Source organism: Piliocolobus tephrosceles, chromosome 1 (genome assembly GCF_002776525.5).
Source record: "Piliocolobus tephrosceles isolate RC106 chromosome 1, ASM277652v3, whole genome shotgun sequence".
Classification (NCBI taxonomy): Eukaryota; Metazoa; Chordata; class Mammalia; order Primates; family Cercopithecidae; genus Piliocolobus; species Piliocolobus tephrosceles.
Window position 1 is genome coordinate 104,378,094 of NC_045434.1, and position 17,731 is coordinate 104,395,824.

At 46.4% G+C, this 17,731-nt stretch overlaps 1 protein-coding gene across 1 annotated transcript; it reads right to left on the minus strand.

Moving 5' to 3' along the window:
* Window positions 1-991: 991 nt before the first annotated feature.
* On the minus strand, window positions 992-16,157 carry CD2 (CD2 molecule). Its single transcript, XM_026456715.1, has 5 exons — window positions 15,994-16,157; window positions 15,536-15,856; window positions 9,575-9,805; window positions 5,605-5,727; window positions 992-1,758 (listed from the first exon to the last, which is right to left on the minus strand). Exons 1-5 carry the CDS (start codon window positions 16,052-16,054, stop codon window positions 1,439-1,441), a joined length of 1,056 nt encoding a protein of 351 aa, XP_026312500.1. The 5' UTR covers window positions 16,055-16,157; the 3' UTR covers window positions 992-1,438.
* Between the last annotated feature and the right edge of the window lie 1,574 nt (window positions 16,158-17,731).

Here is a 17,731-nt window from a genome sequence, read left to right on the forward strand (position 1 = left end):
TTAGTAGAGAAGGAGTTTCACCATGTTGGCCAGGCTGGTCTCAAACTCCTGACCTCAGGTGATCTACCTGTCTCGGCCTCCCAAGGTGTTAGGATTACAGGCGTGAGCCACCATGCCCGGGCAGAGCCTTCATCCTTCTACTGGGTAGATCTTGTGGCAATTGTTACCTAGCAGGATTTTGTGTTTGAATTTTGGGAGGCGATGAGGTTTCATTCATCATTGTCCTTAGTAATTAACTCTGGGTGCTGAAACAATAGCCTCTCAGATTCAGAGGAAAAAGTAGTTCAATCCTCAGTGAGCTGTCACAGGAAGTCCTGAATATATTTAGTTTTTGTGGTTTAGCCCTCAGAGCTTCCTGCCAGAGTGTAACAAGGTTTAGCAAGTCTAAGAAGCCAAGGAGAAGGCGGGCAGACAGGACCACAGACATGGCACCAACATTTCAAAGCAGGTGCCTTCTCACCACCTATTGTTTTAGAACTCCAACTGAAAATTATTTTTTTCTCCCCACTTCCCCCAAAGTACAGCTGCATGACTGCTAGCTGGGGATGGGGTCTGACCTTTTAATTACTGTCACTTAAGACGCTTAAGATTTGATTCAACTGAGTTGTCTCTTAGCCTATCCTTTTGTATGTCATCTGATGAGTTCATGACACCTCCAGTATCCATAGATTTCCCTGTTTTCAAGGATGACAGTACAGGTCATTATGACCGTGTCTGAACAGTCAAGGAAGTAAGACCCAAAAGGTTAAGTTTTCTGGTGATTCCTGTTAACGTTTGTGCATGGAGTCTTCAATTCATTATGGAAATCTACAAATAGGTTGTTGGACCCAGCTTTGCAGCTGAGACCTGGGGAGAATGTTCTGGTCATTCTGGTGAGAACTAAGGAGGTCTCAGCTGGATTGAGTTGACTGAATTTGATCCTGCTGTCACACCAGCGAGGCAGCCTTCTCTCCTCGACACTGGGGTCCTTCACACAATGAGCAGACTCAGGTCTAGTCAAAGCTTTTATTTCACTTTTACTCACAGGATGGTGAGCAAGTGTCCACCAGGGCACATAAGAAATTCCAGAGTCTCTTAAGCAGATAGGCTGCTTGTGGAGAGACCCAGGCACACGAATCACTTGATTTATCGCATCTACACATGATCTGAGAGGGGAAGAGAGATCTCTAAGATTTCTGTGCTCGGTGCTCTACAATTCTTACAATCACACTTATATTGCTTCTCCTTACTGGTGTGATGGGGCTCTCTGAGGAGACCAAAGACTCCAGATGTTGGCCACATGGCTGAGTTTGAAGATGCAGAGGTGGCTGTGACCCACAGCCTCAGGAGGTGACAATGTTCTGCATGTAGAAAACACCTGAAGGATGTACGGATGTGCATATCAGGAGTGCAGAAATCCACAGTGCTTTTTAATTGGAAAAGACAGTTTCTATCTTTTTTAATTAGAGGAAGGGGACAATGAGTTTTCTGCTGCCCCTTGGGGAGGTTTTGGCTGAACTCGAGGTCTGGGGAGGGGCGGGCCTTTCTGCTGGTGAACTTGTGTGCCCGACGGAGCAGGAGGCCTCTTCTGGGGCTGGTGCTGAACACGGTGTGCAGGAGGCAGGGGGCGATGACTAGGTGCCTGGGAACGATGACCAGGTGGTGGAGGAGGATGTTGGGAAGCTGCTGGATTCTGAGGGGTTGACGCTGGAATTTGGTGGGGCTTTCGGGCCCTTTCTTCAGTAGCTACTCTGTGGGCTCTTATCTCCAGCTCCTCATCTGCAACAACAAAACCTCAATAGAGTTCATCTTGGCCAGGTGAAATTGATGTAAATATTGAGTACCTTTCATGTGCAAGGCGCCTTGCACATGAAAGGTACTGCTTTGGGGGATGCAATGAGGAAGAAGAAGTTGCCCCTACTCTCTGAGAACTCTAAAGCTCATAGGAGAGAAAGAAGTGCTCACCATAAGGTAGAGGGAGAGCGTAGGACTAGAGAACTCAAGGAACCAACAGGAAGAAGACACATGAGTGGAGGGCTTTGCGCCTGGTGCTCCTGTGATCAGAGATAGCACTCAGACCTGGAACCCTACCTCTGTACTGACCTAGAGATTGTTCCCTGAGAGCAAGAACCTCGTGGTTAGAGCGCATGGGAAGGGGTTATGAGGAGTCATGGAGGATATTAGTAACTACATTCCTTCTGAGGCATTTCAATGTTAGATATGCCTTTCCCCCAGTTCTACTGTCATGCAACCCACCTACTGGTAAGAGGTTGGAATATGCAAGGGACTTTTTGTCCTTAGAAATTTACTAACTCCTCAGAAATTCACGACCTATCCTCTTGGCCATAGGAGGGAAAGAATTCCTCCTCTCCTCATCCATCAGGATTTTCTTCTTTGTGTGACTTCAGTCCATGAAAGCAGGCCCACAACTACTCGTAATGTAGTTTTCCTGTACTCTTAAAATCACAGGGCATCTGTGAGGGTGCCCAGCTGCTAGAGGCCTGGAGCACCCTGCTGGCCCCTCTGGACTCCTTCAGGCTGTAAGTTAGGTATTTCAGTACCTGCACCCAAAGCTATCTTTGCAGTAGCTCCACAGGGAGTTAGGAAGAGAAGATTTTCCCTGGGGTGAAATAATTACCTCTTTTCTTTTTTTTTTTTTTTTGGAGACGAAGTTTCACTCTTGTTGCCCAGGCTGGAGTGCAATGGCACAATCTTGGCTCACTGCAACCTCCGCCTCCCGGGTTCAAGCAATTCTCCTGCTTCAGCCTCCTGAGTAGCTGGGATTACAGGCATGTACCACCATGCCTGGCTAATATTGTATTTTTAGTAGAGACAGGTTTCTCCATGTTGGTCAGGTTGGTCTTGAACTCCCGACCTCAGGTGATCTGCCCGCCTTGGCATCCCAAAGTGCTGGAACTACAGGCATGAGCCACCGCACCCGGCCGAAAAAATTACCTCTTACATCTTTATGGAGATGTGTGGCTGGGGAAGCACAAGCCCTCTCTAAGCATCACCCTGTAACTTCCGGATGTTGATTCAAACCAGATGGCCTCCTCTGACTACAGGAAATGTGAGCATTAGGTGGCTTTGAGTGTAGAGTCAAAGTCAGACAATGTGATTTTGATACCTAAGTGGCTCGTGTGCTCTAAGCACAAAGAGGAAAGGGCCTCCAGAAAGGGCAAAACACATCCTCTATGCCATCTGCCGTGCCCTGCAGTCATTGCTTAGGTTATGTCCAGTAGACTGTGCAGAGGGCTTAATCCCTGACCCCAGTTCTGAATTTGGGGCAGTGGGTGGTCCTTTTTCATCTCCTATGTGGCAAGCTTGCACCGGCCATTGGTTTACTACTCTGTTCACCCACCATTTTTGTTTTTTGTTTGTTTTGTTTTTTTGAGACAGGGTCTTGCTCTGTCGCCCAGATGGAGTGCAGTGGTTGATCACATCTCACTGTATTCTCAATTTCCTGGGCTGAAATGATTCACCCACCTCAGCCTCCTGACTAGCTGGGACTACAGGTATATGTCACCACACCCGCCTAATTTTTTAATTTATTTTTTAAAGTAGAGACAAGGTCTCACTACATTGCCCAGGCTGGTCCCAAACTCCTAAGCTCAAATGATCCTCCTGCCTCGGCCTCCCAAAGTGCTGAGATTACAGGTGTGAGCCACCACACCTGGCCCTCCACCATTTTGTTCATTTGTCCTTCCAATGTTTATTCCTCATCTTCTAAGTGTTAAGTGTCATTGTGACTTAGACATAAATTGTCTTCAGGAAGCCTAAAATCAAGTAAGAGGTGAAAAAGAACTGAAAATTGCAATGTCAATTTCTGTGAAGAGCCCAGGGCCACCAGAAAGTGTAGACAGAGGCACATGAGTTCTGGTAGGAGGAATGGGGTGTGACCACATGGCTGAGACTGCAGGCAGGGTTGGACAGACAAGGCTGGCTATGACTCTGTGCACCCTGCCTGGTTCAAGCAGGACAGTGGGTCTCAGCCTGCCCACCCCAGCAGCTGCAGCTGGCACCTAAACGTGTGCTCCCAGGAATTCCTCCAGGCTCATTGTCCATCTCCCTGTTCGGCATCTCCTGGTTACTCAACCCAGGGCGTGAGGCTGACGGGCATGCAGTTTAAAGAGGCACCAACTTTCAGGTTGTGCAAGGGCAGGTCAGCCTCCTTAAATTCTGTGCCTTAAATTCTGGGCTCCTTGCCTCAGCCTAGGCCTGAGCCAGCCTACTGGCCACAGGATTTAAGGCAAATAACTGAACCTCACTGAATTTAAGTTTGCTCAACTGTGTTGTTATCTATCTCCTAAGATCACTCTGAAAGCTGGATGCACTAATAGATATAAAACACAGAGACTAATGACTTTTTTTTTTTTATCAGCATGAACTAACCACCATGCTGGTCTTCTCAGCCTGGTGATGGCAGAGATCACCTTGTCTTGGGGTGACAAGTGAGGTCCACCTTGGAAGAAGACGTGGTCTTTGACCATTAGTCAATGGAGAAGGGGTCTTTGCTAGAGAGGAGCATGGAGAACAGCCAGAGCTGGGCACAGAGGAGGGCAAGCTGGGCATGCCTAAGGGACCTGCCAGTGATTCAGCTGCACTGTGGTGGAAAGTGTGGGACAATGGTGGTGGGAAGAATGGGGCTAAGTTCAGGAAGATGTTTCAGGGCCTGGGCTGGAGGCAGTGGCATGATGGGATGTGGGGCTGAGGGACCACAGCCTGACGGGGAGGCAGAGGGAGAACAGAGGAAGAAGTTTGAGGTAAAGAAACCAAATCCAGAGGGCACAGGGCCCAAGGCCACCGCTGCCTGGGGAAATCTGGACCACCTCCCCGGGCAGCACTGGAAGCAGCTGGTGTGGCTAGGGAGAGACCAAGTCCTGCTGTGAACGTGAATTGCAGAGAACCCCAGGGCCTGTTCCCTTGGCTGCAAGTCCCACCAATGGCTGACACCCTCATCTGTGCCCCGACAGTGATCCCGGGTTGGCCATTCTCTGAAGTGTTTTGCTTTGGCTGGCCTGGATGCTCCCTGAGCCAGCTGCCCTTTTCATTGCTGATAGGTTGTCGGACAGGCCTGATCTGAGGAGAAACTCTCAACCCTAACACATCCCTCAAACAGAGAATTAGCAAAGGGGAGCACAGTCACCCTGCTTTAGAACAGCTGTTTTCCTGTGAGTACCTGATGACCTGAATGATTTTCCCTGTGTTTCTAGGAGCTTGGTCCTGAACCCAAGACTAAGTCCACAGTCTTCGGTCACCCATAGACAGGACATTTATTGCTAGAAACGGTGTTTTGGAGCTAACCTTTCTACCTATGTAGAGAAGTGTGGCTCATTGAAAAGATGTTCACATGAGCCTGTCACCAAGTGGGCCTCAGTGGTGGATTCCAATGAGGCCAACTGGATTCACTGTCTCAAAGCTCCCACATTGTCACCACTAAGAATTTGTTTTTCAAAAATCAAGCTAACCACAAAATGAAACAAGCTATACCCGCTGGCTACAACCCTGACATTCCGAAACTACCTATTTCCATTTTTTCTCTGCAGAGTCAAGGTGTCATCCCCATGAGCTGTTTCATGGGGATTTTGCTGGGGCCTGCAGTGGGATGAAAGAGGGGGAGCTTACCGTTTCTCCGACTCCTCTGTTTTTTCCTTTTGGTGATGTAGAAAACGAGCAGTGCCACAAAGACCATCAAGAGGCTGCCTCCTCCACAAATGCCGATGATGAGATAGATGTCCAGACCTTTCTCTGCAAAAGGAAGAGAAGTGGGATGGCCGGGAGGGGTCCAGGCAGAGAGGCCGTTACTCTGGCCAAGGACGCTGCCTCCTACATCAAGCAGATAAGAGAGCTTGTTGGGACCTTTCACCCCACGGCTCCCAGGCTCACAGAGGGTGGTGAGTGGTGTCAACCCTGGGAGGACCCAAGGTCCTGGGGAAGCTCCATCTGCAGGCTCCTTGGGAAACTGCTCTCAGGGACTAGAAATGCCTGACTGCTCATGCACCGAGGCCTGCCTGCCTGCCCACTGCCCCCGTCATGGACAGCATCACAAACTTTTAGATCCGAGGATCTTAGAGATACTCTAAAGGAACCTCTAGTTTCAAACATGAGGCCCCAAGAAGGAGGATGAGTTGCCCGAAGCCACACAATATCTGTTCCTGAGCGGTTCCCTTAAGCAACCCCTTGTCTCGGTGTTTTTGCACTGTCGATCCTGCTCTCATCTCTGGCTACCCCGCCCCCCGCACCATGATTCCTTCTTACCCTCTCTACCAGGCAGTTTCCAAACACTCAGGGTAAATATTTCACTTGTCCAGCCCAGCACTCTGGCCTCATGGCCAACACCCCCTCACAGAGTTTCCCTGGAGCCATGAAAGAAACCCGGCGTACAGTGCGTTAGTAACAGCAGTAGACTTAGTCTTCAGTTTCTGGACCTTCAGTCATTGTAATGCAATGAGGAAAACAGTGACTTCGGTGTTAAGGGAAATGGGTTTGGTCTAGGCTTTTCTAGGCAAGAGCTGTAGTGAACTGTGGAGAGTTACTTCACCCCTCTGAGCCTGTTTCCTTCTTTGTAAAGTGGAGATAATGAAACCTACATCATAAGGTGGCTGTTGGAAGTCAATCAGATAATGGATATGAAAGTGCTTTGTAAACTGTAAAACAACACAAATGTGAGGTCTCACTCTTACTAGTGTTCTCGCACTGGTGTTTCTGGGAGCTGTTTCCCAGAAACAGGGGAAACAGGAGGGCTGTCTGCCCTTTTTGAGTCAATAGCAGTTAGAGAAGCAGCAGTGGGGCTGGGGTCAGGGGACGGGGTCATCTAAAGAACAAACTGGAACTTGGCCCAGCATCACAAAAGAAATGCTTCTCCAGGCAAAAAAAAGATCCTAGGGAGACACTGTTATACATGAAGCCCAGGATGGGCCCCAAGGAGAGGGTCAGAGGCTCAGAAACCAAGTTTAACAGATTATTAGACTGCAGTGGTTTGTTCATCTTGGCTTTCTTTCCTCGAGTCTCTCTCTGACCCATTCTTTGCCTGCCAGTTACACAACATCTCTAAGCTCTACTGATGAAGAGGCCTCCACCAGAGAAGCAGGCATAATCTTAAACCATTGAAATTGGGTCAGTAAAGGATTTAGGGCCCTTTAGGCCCTACTGGCTTGGAGGAGGGGCAGGAGATACCAGAGGCCACTTCCTGCTGAGTTTGAGAACTTTTCAGATTTGACCCGGGGTGCAGCAGGGCTGGCCTGAAATGCTTTGGGGAGCACATGGCTAAGTCATGCAGCCAACCAGCTCCATCTTCTCTCCGAGTCGTCGGGTAGGGTGGCCACAACTTTATCTTGGGCACATGCAGGAATGTAGGCAATGCTTTACCCAGCCTGCTCTCCAGTTTGTCCAGTGTGGTGCCGTGGGACACCTGGTAGTGCTCGTGGTGGGGAACATTACATTATGTTTCAGAAGCAGCGGTGGCACTGTCAATCAAACATATGCCCTCCCAGTTCCTAAATCCAGGCATACTATCTTCCTACAATTTCTCTTGGAGATCACATGCCCATGAGTTTATGTGATAAAGTATTTTTGCGCATCGGAATCTGTTCCTTCCTCCTAGAATTTTGGTTTGAAGTATGTAAACGCTCACCTAATCTGAACCAAATGGTTAGACTCTCATCATTGCTCCTCTCTGCCTTGGCCTTTCAGAATAAAACTTCCAAATGCCTTTTCAGGTCTTTAAGAGCAGCTCCTCCACCCTAATCTCTCCCCAGGTATTCTTCCCATCTCCCTAGGGGTCTTTCTCCCAACCAGCTTCTGCTCTGCACCATAGAATAAGGGACATAAGTGTTCCAGCCTTCAAACCTTGGCTGCTCCCAAAGTCCTCCTTCTCTCCCTCCTTCCATCCCTGATACACACACATTTTTATACTCGTGGGCTCCAGTTAAAATAAGGTTGTCAGATATAATGTAAAACACCCAGTTAAATTTGAATTTCAGATAAACAATGAATAATTTCTAGCCCAAGTATGTTCCATGCAACCTCTGAAACATACTTAATACTGTATTTTTATTTGCTACATCTGACAACTGTAATCAAAGATCTCCCGGGGACACTGCAGTTGCTCATGCCTATAATCCCAGCACTTTGGGAAGCTGAGGTGGGAGGACTGTGTGAGCACAGGAGCTTGAGATCAGCCTGGGCAACACAGTGAGACCTTATTTCTACAAAAAATTTAAAAATTAGCTGGGTTTGGTGGCATCCTCCTGTAGTCTCAGCTACTGGGGAGGCTGAGGTGGGAGGATTGCTTGAGCCTGGAAGGTCAAGGCTGCAGTGAGCTATGATCATACAACCGCGCTCCAGCCTTAGCAACAGAGCAAAATCCTGACTCAAAAAAAAAGAAGTTGTGAAGTCAAGGAGAGGCAACTTCACTCACTGTGCCTTAGTGATAGGGGAATGTGGGAGAATGACTGGTGGGAAAACCGGGGGTGAAGTGACGCTGGTCAAGTTGGTGATTGGCAGACTCTCAGATGCCTTCGATAACCCCTGCTTCCTGGTATTCTCATCTATGTGCAATCCCCTTTGATTGAATGTGGGCTAGACTTATTAATTTGCTTCTAATGAACAGAACGCAGCAGAAGTGATTGGGATATCACTCCTGAGATTGAGTTACAAAAAGACCATGGTTTTTGTCCTGGGCACTTATTCCTGCTCTTTCTTAGAGGACTCTGAGGGAAGCTAGCTGCCATATTGTAAGGCAGCCCAATGGCCCACATGAATGAACTTGGAAGTGGATTCAAGAGCCTACTCATCTAATAGTCTGTGAACATGGTGCTTATTTTCTTCGTGGGCCAGGAAGCTGAAGCCTAGAGACGGGAAGAAACTCTGTTAAGATTCTCTGGCTAAATTTGGACAGACCCAAACTAGAAGTCCAGACCTCTACTCCCAGGCAAGAGCTTGGGCACTACAGCAGGCTGCCTCTCAGAAATACTTCTGGAGGTCATGTCAGGCTGGGACACTGGGGATCCATTATGGTCTTGGAGTTTTGAGATTTTCTGGAGCTAGTCCCCAAGCCTTGCCATCCTGCTGTGTGGCAGGAGTGTTGCCTCGCTGTCCACAGTACTCTTTGGCCCCAAGGGCTCCATTCCCCCATGTCCCTGTCCCTCAGGGTTTCTGCAACCTTTCTACCTTTATTCCTGATAGGAGGCGCTGACCACTGACAATCTTTAGGGGAGCAGTTGGAATCATGTCACTAACTAGCCAAGGGACCTTGGGCAAGTCAGTTTCCCTCTCTGGAAAATGGGGCTTTGCATGAGATACTCTCCACAGCTCCTCCCTCTTCGGTTTTGCAATTCTTTCTCCTAGAAGAGGATCTTTAAAATTGCTTGTGGTCAAATTGTGCTCAGTGGGAGGACTCCCAGGATGGGTAACCACAGAACACCACCTCCCCTGAGGTTTCCCTTGAAGGTTTCCAGGAGGAAGAGATATGTTTTCATGCTTCATCCTGAGCCAGGGCTGCCTCCCAGCATGAGCATCTGTGACCTGGAGCAGCGTGCCTCTGCCTCCTGAGGGCCTGGAGAGCTGTGTTTGTTAAGTGATGCCTGCCACGCACCTGGACAGCTGACAGTCTCCACCCTGGATTCCTTGCTGACTTTGTTCCCTGCTGTGCACTTGAATTTTGCACTCAGGTTGGTGGTCCACTTGTGTGTGATGACCCTCTGAGAAAGTTTTAGATGTTTCCCATCTTGATACAGGTTTAATTCGGGATCAGTTCCATTCATTACTTCACAGGTCAGGGTTGTGTTGATACAAGTCCAGGAGATCTTTGGTTTTGAGACCCTCTCTAAAAAGAAAATAAAGATCCAGTTCAATTTAGGCAATTTTCTGATTTTAATCAGCATATCTATTTATACAGTGGGGGATGGAGTCAGATAGGGACAAGGGAACCATGTCAAAGACCTCTAGCACCTTTTGAAAATGATTTTATTTACAAAGAGCATTCAGAAAAAAATTACTTCTGATGACATTCATAGATACATTTTGCCACTAAATAATGTATCATATGTAATGTTTATATGCTGCCTTATACCTTAAAATGCTTTCACATGTATGATATCACTTAATCCTAACAGAGAGGCTGATGTTTTTCTTCCCATTTATAGAAAAAATGTTCAAGGCTCTGAAAGGTTCAGTGGGTGGCCTTAGAGCACCATCTAAATAAAACATGGCAGTCAGGGTTTAGGAATATGGCTAAGAGGGTGCCTCAGGAGTTTGAGAAGGGCAATGCCTTAAGAGCAGCCAGGAACCCCATCCTGGAGGAATCGCCACATTGACATGTGAACGGAGACCTCGGATACCTCTGCCCCAACCAAGTTCCTGGAGCAGAGGGCCAGGTGGGTACATGTGAGCATGTGGGTGTTCAAGGAGCTCAAGGCTCTGGGGAAAAAGAGCACCTGCCTGGGAACCAGAGACTTGGTTCTGCATTTTCCCAGCCCAGAGCTGCTCAGCTGCTCACAGGGTCTACACTAGCCCTCCTCAGAGCATCGGAAAAGGATCAGAAAAACATGCCCCACCTGTCACAAAAGGAGCAACATGTGGCAAAGCCCTGGGCAGATCATTAGGCACTGACATTATTAGCGGTAGTTCATGCGTTCAATAATCACAAACTTCTTGCCTCTCCCGCAGAGAGACTGCATCATAAAAGGAAAATGCCTAGGCTTGACATTAGATGGCTCAGGTCTACATCCTAGCCCCATCACTTCCTAGCTGTGTGACCTTCTCTTTTTCCTCCTCCTCTGTTTTTTTTTTTCTCTCATTCTTTGCTTTGTTTCCCCCAGACTTGCCACTTTTCCCTCTCAGTTTCTCTCCATTCATAATATAGAGGCACTAGCTTATTTTTCAATGATTCCCTCCCACTCTTACTTCCAGACACCAATATCTTCCCCAAGGAACATCACAGTCAAACTTCATTTATGTCCCAATATATATAGGCATGCAGAAATTAAATTAAAAGTTTTCTTCTCATCCCAAGATGATCAGTTCTAAGATGCTATCGGCGTTACTGAGAAGGAAGAAAATGGAAAGTATCAACACTCAGCAACGAGTAAGTACATAGTCTAGGGGTTGGGTCATGAAGTTTGCCTGTCTCTTCAGAATGCAATTTTTTTTTTTCTACTTGCAACAGTAACACAGTAACATGATTGTGAGGATGGCTGCAAAACTCTGAATATACTAAAGGCCATTTTAGTATATGGACAAATTGAATTATCTCAATGAAGCTGTTTGGAAAAAAAAGAAAAGGTCATCATCCTTGCCAAAAAGACCTCTGAGTTTGAATCCTGACTTTGCTCCTGTCAAGCAATGAGACCTTGGACAAGCTGCTTCTGACTAGGTCTCTGTTTTCTTATATATAACAAGGAGATAATAACAGCTATGTCTCAGTATTGCTGGGAGCTTTAAGTAAGATCATGTAAGCAAGCATCTGACCCCTAGTTGGTAGCCATTATTTCCACCGCAATGCTAAATGCGACCCAAATGTGAAAACACCAGCATGGTCCCTCATGTAGGGCTCACACTCAAAACAGGACACTCAAATTTTGTGCTGTTTGGAGTCCTGAGATCTGTGGTTTCCAGAGCCCATAATCAGAGGCCCTTTTGAGCGCCATGCTCAACCCCACTACATTTCTACAAGGTGCTCCCACTCAAGGTTGCAGGACTAGGGTGTGGAAAGCTGTCACTGCAGGGGAGCTGACAGTGTCTGGGCTTGCTGGACTGGGCAATCTGACACTATCTGAGATTGCTGGTAGGCCCAGGTGCTGAAGATGGGGCTGGAGATAGAGGAAGAAGGAGGGGGCCCTGCTTCTGGCGACATTTTCTGTGTGAAGCACAGAAATGCTTATTTGCTCACTGAATGGCTGGCCTGTGCTCATGCTGGGGTTCCTATCTGCCTCCCCAAGCCATGTGCAGCTTCTTCTTTTCCCTTCTTATCACTTCCTGCCCAGCATCCGTGGGCTTTCAACTTCAGTCATTGTACAAGTTGATAAAATATTTTTAAAAGTTTAAAGCAGATTAAAAATTACCCACAATGCCACCACTCAAAGTCAATAATGAATAATATTTTTATGTATATCTTTATCAGATATTTTCTATTTATATGTACATATATGAATAACGTAAAATTTCAGCTGGGTAAGGTGGCTCATGCCTGTAATCCAGCACTTTGGGAGGCTGAGGTGGGCGGATCACTTGAGGCCAGGAGTTCAAGAGTACCCTAGCCAACATGGTGAAATCCATCTCTACTAAAAATACGAAGATTAGCCAGGTGTGTTGGTACGCGCCTGTAATCTGAACTACTCAGTAGGCTGAGGCATGAGAATTGCTTGAACCCAGGAGGCAGAGGCTGCAGTGAACCAAGATTGCGCCACTGCACTCCAGGCTGGACTACAGAGTGAGACCCTGTCTCTCTCTCTCTCTCTCTCTGTGTGTGTGTGTGTGTGTGTGTGTATATATATGTGTGTGTGTGTGTGTGATATTTTTAAAATTAAAACTAGTTTGTGATCCTATAGTCTGCCTTTTCCCCTTTATTGTGAAATTATATTATGACATTCTTTTTTTAATGAACATCAATAGATGCATATCTCCATCTTTGTAAAGGATGCATTCTGAATTGAATCGATGAATAAGTTTCTGGCTGCAGACTGTTCGAGCATTTCGCTACCATGAACAACACAGTGATGGGAGTTGTGGAGTGGTGCCTCCGTATACATTCACTAAGATAGCATCTTAGAATTGATCCAACCTAAGGCCTCCCATGGTTGAGAACTCCTTAATTCTGAGTTGCTGGGATTAACCCCTTCCCTACCAGCATCTGCTTCTAAGGAGCCCTCCACTGCCTCTTCAGCCTGCAGCAGCAACTCCCTCATGAAGGAAATGCAGGCACAACTACTGGAGTTTGAGAAGTTTGGAGGCCGGGTGCCGTGGCTCACACCTGTAATCCCAGCACTTTGGGAGGCTGATGCAGGCAGATCCTCTGAGGTCAGGAGTTTGAGACCAGCCTGACCAACATGGCAAAATCCCTTCTCTAACACAGTGAAACCCCGTCTCTACTAAAAACGCAAAAAATTAGCCGCGCGTGGCGGCGGGCGCCTGTAGTCCCAGCTACTTGGGAGGCTGAGGCAGGAGAACGGCGTGAACCCGAGAGGCAGAGCTTGCGGTGAGCCGAGATAGCGCCACTGCACTCCAGCCTGGGCGACTGGGCGAGACTCCGCCCCCCCACCAAAAAAAAAAAAAAAAAAAAACCACAAAAATTAGCTGGACGTGGACGTGGTGGTACACGCCTCTAATCCCAGTGACTTGGGAGGATGAGGCAGGAGAATCACTTGAACCTGGGAGGCAGAGGCTGCAGTAAGCAGAGATCATGCTGGTGCACTGCAGCCTGGGCAAAAGAGCAAGACTCCATCTCACACACACACACACACACACACACACACACACACAAAACAAAGAGAAGCTTGGAGAAACAAAGAGATGTGGGAGGGCATTAGCACTGAGCAAACAGGTATTGTGCCCCAGGCACTGCAGGGCACTTGTACACACATTGTCTCATTGAATATCCCTTGAAGTTGTCCTTCAAAAATCAGACCCAGAGCAGATAGGGAATTTGCCCAAGGCCATGGTGACCTTAAGTCTGGTAATAGTGCCCAACTACAAGTTGAATCAAGATGTTATATGACATTGGCATGCACACACACAAAGCAAATCGCTGTCTTAGGCTAAAGGGTGAAGGGTTTCTTTTGGGGGCAATGAAAATGTTGATTGTGGTGATGGTTACAAAACTCAGAATATACTAAAGGCCATTTTAGTATATGGACAAATTGAATGCTAGGTGAATTATCTCAATGAAGCTGTTTGGAAAAAAAAAAGAAAAGGTCATCATCCTTGCCAAAAAGACCTCTGAGTTTGAATCCTGACTTTGCTCCTGTCAAGCAATGAGACCTTGGACAAGCTGCTTCTGACTAGGTCTCTGTTTTCTTATATATAACAAGGAGATAATAACAGCTATGTCTCAGTATTGTTGGGAGCTTTAAATAAGATTATGTAAGCAAGCACCTGACCCCTAGCTGGTAGCCATTATTTCCACCGCAATGCTAAATGCGACCCAAATGTGAAAACACCAGCATGGTCCCTCATGTAGGGCTCACACTCAAAACAGGACACTCGAGTTTTGTGCTGTTTGGAGTCCTGAGATCTGTGGTTTCCAGAGCCTGTAATCAGAGAGCCTTTTGAGCGCCATGCTCAACCCCACTACATTTCTACAGTGTGCTCCCACTCAAGGTTGCAGGACTAGGGTGTGGAAAGCTGTCACTGCAGGGGAGCTGACAGTGTCTGGGCTTGCTGGACTGGGCAATCTGACACTATCTGAGATTGCTGGTAGGCCCAGGTGCTGAAGAGGGGGCTGGAGACAGAAGGTCCAGGTGCTGAAGACGGAGCTGGAGACAGAAAGGAAGAAGAAGGGGACCCTGTTTCCGGCGACATTTTCTGTGTGAAGCACAGAAATGCTTATTTGCTCACTGAATGGCTGGCCTGTGCTCATTCTGGGGTTCCTGTCTGCCTCCCCAAGTCAAGCGCAGCTTCTTCTTTTTCCTTCTTATCACTCCCTCCCCAGCATCCCCTGGGCTTTCAACTTCAATGGCACTTCGATTCCACTTTCTCTTCCTTCTCTCCCTTGCCCAAGCCACCTTTCTCTATGCCTGACCCTTATTATCCTCATTCTTCCCACTTTACAGGCACCCTTTGGTCTAGGCCAGTGGTGACTGACTTTGGCTGTTCATTATAATCTCCCAGGGAGCTTTATAACCTAATGATACCCAGGCCGCATGCAAAAACATCTGATTTAATTGGTCCTCACTTCCCTTGGATCACAGCAGCAACTTTCTGACTAGTCTCCCTAACCCCATCCTCAATATCCACTCCTGCCCTCCCAGTACGGCAGAGATAAATAAAGCCACACCTTGTGCATCTTCTACACATATTAGCAAAAATCACCTATCACCTTGGATCACTCTGACAAGCAGATCAAAAACGAGGGCTGTTCATCCTTAAATATGTTGTTTCCAAGCCTTTTCTGCCATATAACTCCTCCTTCAGGGCAGCCTGGCTTGAAATGGGCTCTGTCGATGAAAGGCCCGCTGCTCTCCAGCCAGCCTCTTCCCGCCCCACTCCTAGCTCGCCCATTCATCAGCAACCTGGAACAGTTGCCTTTTCCCCCTCCCCACCTGTGTCCTTCTCCTGATTAATGCCACCTTAATCCAGGTTCTTCACCCAGCCCCACATTCCTGTAACCACCTGAAGAAAGAGTTGTAGGCAGGTAGACTTCAGATGTGTCTATCAGATGTGTGGATCCCATTCCAGCACTGGACCACAGTCTTCACTGGGGCAGGAGACATGCATCTGATTTCCTGTACAGCCCCCCTAGAGGCAGAGGTCAGCACTGGGGAATATTATAAATGCTATTTTCCAACTTGCCAAATAGCACCCACACTGAAATAAAGCAATTAAGGGAATGAACACTTACCTTGAATCTTCAAATCAAATGTTTTTTCCAACACGTTTTTTCCTTTTGTATCGTATATTGATACCTTGTAGCTATCCTGATCATGGATCTTCAGATGCTTAATTTTCAGAGTTCCGTTTTTAAATAGTTTATATGTATCTTTATCCTTGAAAGTCTCCCTCTCTTTTCTGAATTGTGCAATCTTTTTCTTGTCTGAAGTTTTTTCCCATCTTATATCATCAATATCATCACTCATTTGAAAACTAGGAATGTCCAAGTCGATGTCCTGACCCAAGGCTCCCCAGGTTTCCAAAGCATTCCTAATCTCTTTGGAGACTGCACCTAGAAAAAGCAAAAGAGTTACTGAGAGTCACTTCCAGGGAAAGCTGGGTTGGGACTTCTTTGGCTCTTATGTTACTTCAGGGTCTCCGAAGAAGAAGCTTCTAATCGTGACAGTGGCGACCCATCCACCAACTTACCTTTGGAAGAAACATTGAAAATTAGAAGGAAGCTGGTTACAATTTTACACGGAAGGCTCATCTTAGGATTTAGTTTCCTCTTTTGATTCTGAGCTCTTCATGCAAAAGGAACTGAAGTGAGACTGGTGGAGTCCGCAACTCGAGAACTTAACCACGTGCCTCTCTTTACATCTTTTACAGTAACATAAAACATAGCACACATACACAGAGAGCGAGAGCGCGCACAAGCCAGCCCTTCTGATATGCTCCTTTGCCAAAGCAGATGTGCTTATGAGTGTGTGTTTTCTTACTGCATTTTTATCCTCACACAAAAAATTGGGATGGATGGATTTTCTCATCTCAGTGAAAGAGAAAAGGAACATAGAGGCTAAGTAGATGACTAAGGATCAGTCTTTTGTAAACGAGAAGCCAAATTCAACCACCCAGACTTTTATCCACTTAGGTATACTGTCCCTAACAAGACCACAGAGAAATACAGGTAAATGTTCACAAGCCAATAGCAGAATGCAAATATTTATCCTATATGATTATAAATATTGAAAAAGGTATACCCATAAAATGATTAGGAAATTGATTTTTTTGTTTCTCCAAAGATATTTTTCATGTTCTAAAATCGTTTTTGTGATGAAAACAAAGAAATTGAGTATCAGCTGTAAATGCTTGCAATCCTCAAATCCTATGTTCGGTGTATATTTTACAACTCTAGTGAAATTCACAGTTAGGTAAATAAAAACTTGTTCCAAAACAAAGAAGCATGGAGACTATGAAATATAATTAAACCACCAAAACAAACAAGTCAAAAGCATTTAAAGTGATTAGCATTATAGGTGGTTAAGAGAAAGGAGAGATTAGGAGAAAAAAGAAATGAAAGGGAACAGGGAGAGAAAAAGAGAACAGAAATTTGTGAAACAAGGAAAGAGACAGTGATGCAGAGATGCGTGTGCCCTGAAAAGATGCCTAAAAAGAGGAATAACCATGACAGATTTCCAAAGCACATTTTCAGCATTACAATTCTTTAGATCACAGTGAGTAAAAACTGTAAAAGTGGTGCTCGTTTTCTTTTTCAACTCTAAGTACAAATATGGATATTTTCTGTCAGAAAGTTGCCGAGGAAATAAAATTAAGTCAAAGCAGTTGTTTGCCATTACTGGGTAAAAAGAAGCCCCAAATATTTACCTCACGGTTGTATGAGCATCTTCCACAATAATGCACAACAGTTGAATTAAAATTTTAAATGCAAAAATACTACAATAATGCTAAAAGGAGGCTGGGCGTGGCACCTCACAGCTGTAATCCCAGCACTCTGGGAGGCCGAGGCGGACCTCTTCACCTTAGGTCAGGAGTTCAAGACCTACATGGCCAATGTGGTGAAACCCCATCTCTACTAAAACTACAAAAATTAGCCAGGCATGGTGACATGTGCCTGTAATTCCAGCTACTCAGAAGGCTGAGGCAGGCAAATTGCTTGAACCTGGGAAGCAGAGGTTGCAGTGAGCCAGGGTGGTGCCACTGCACTCCAGCCTCGGCGGCAGAGTGAGAGTCTGTCTCAAAAAGATAAAATAAAATAAAATAATTAATTAATTAAAATGCTAAAAGGACAATATAGAAAGATATTCTTATAGCTTGAGTATGGAAGGCCTATCTACATATAACACATAATCCAAAGTAAGAAAGAAAGGATGAACACAACTGATGATATAAAGAAGTAAGATTTATGTGCAGATGAAGAAATAAGGAA

Bases quoted from the DNA above. Each gene is read 5' to 3' on its own strand.
- CD2 (XM_026456715.1), bottom strand. From the start codon at position 16,054: ATGAGCCTTCCGTGTAAAATTGTAACCAGCTTCCTTCTAATTTTCAAT. The intron at 15,857-15,993 runs GTAAGTTGGTGG...TGCTTTTTCTAG, and splicing joins TTTCAATGTTTCTTCCAAAG to GTGCAGTCTCCAAAGAGATT. The intron at 5,728-9,574 runs GTGCGTGGCAGG...TTCCTTTTGCAG, and splicing joins GGAGACTGTCAGCTGTCCAG to AGAAAGGTCTGGACATCTAT.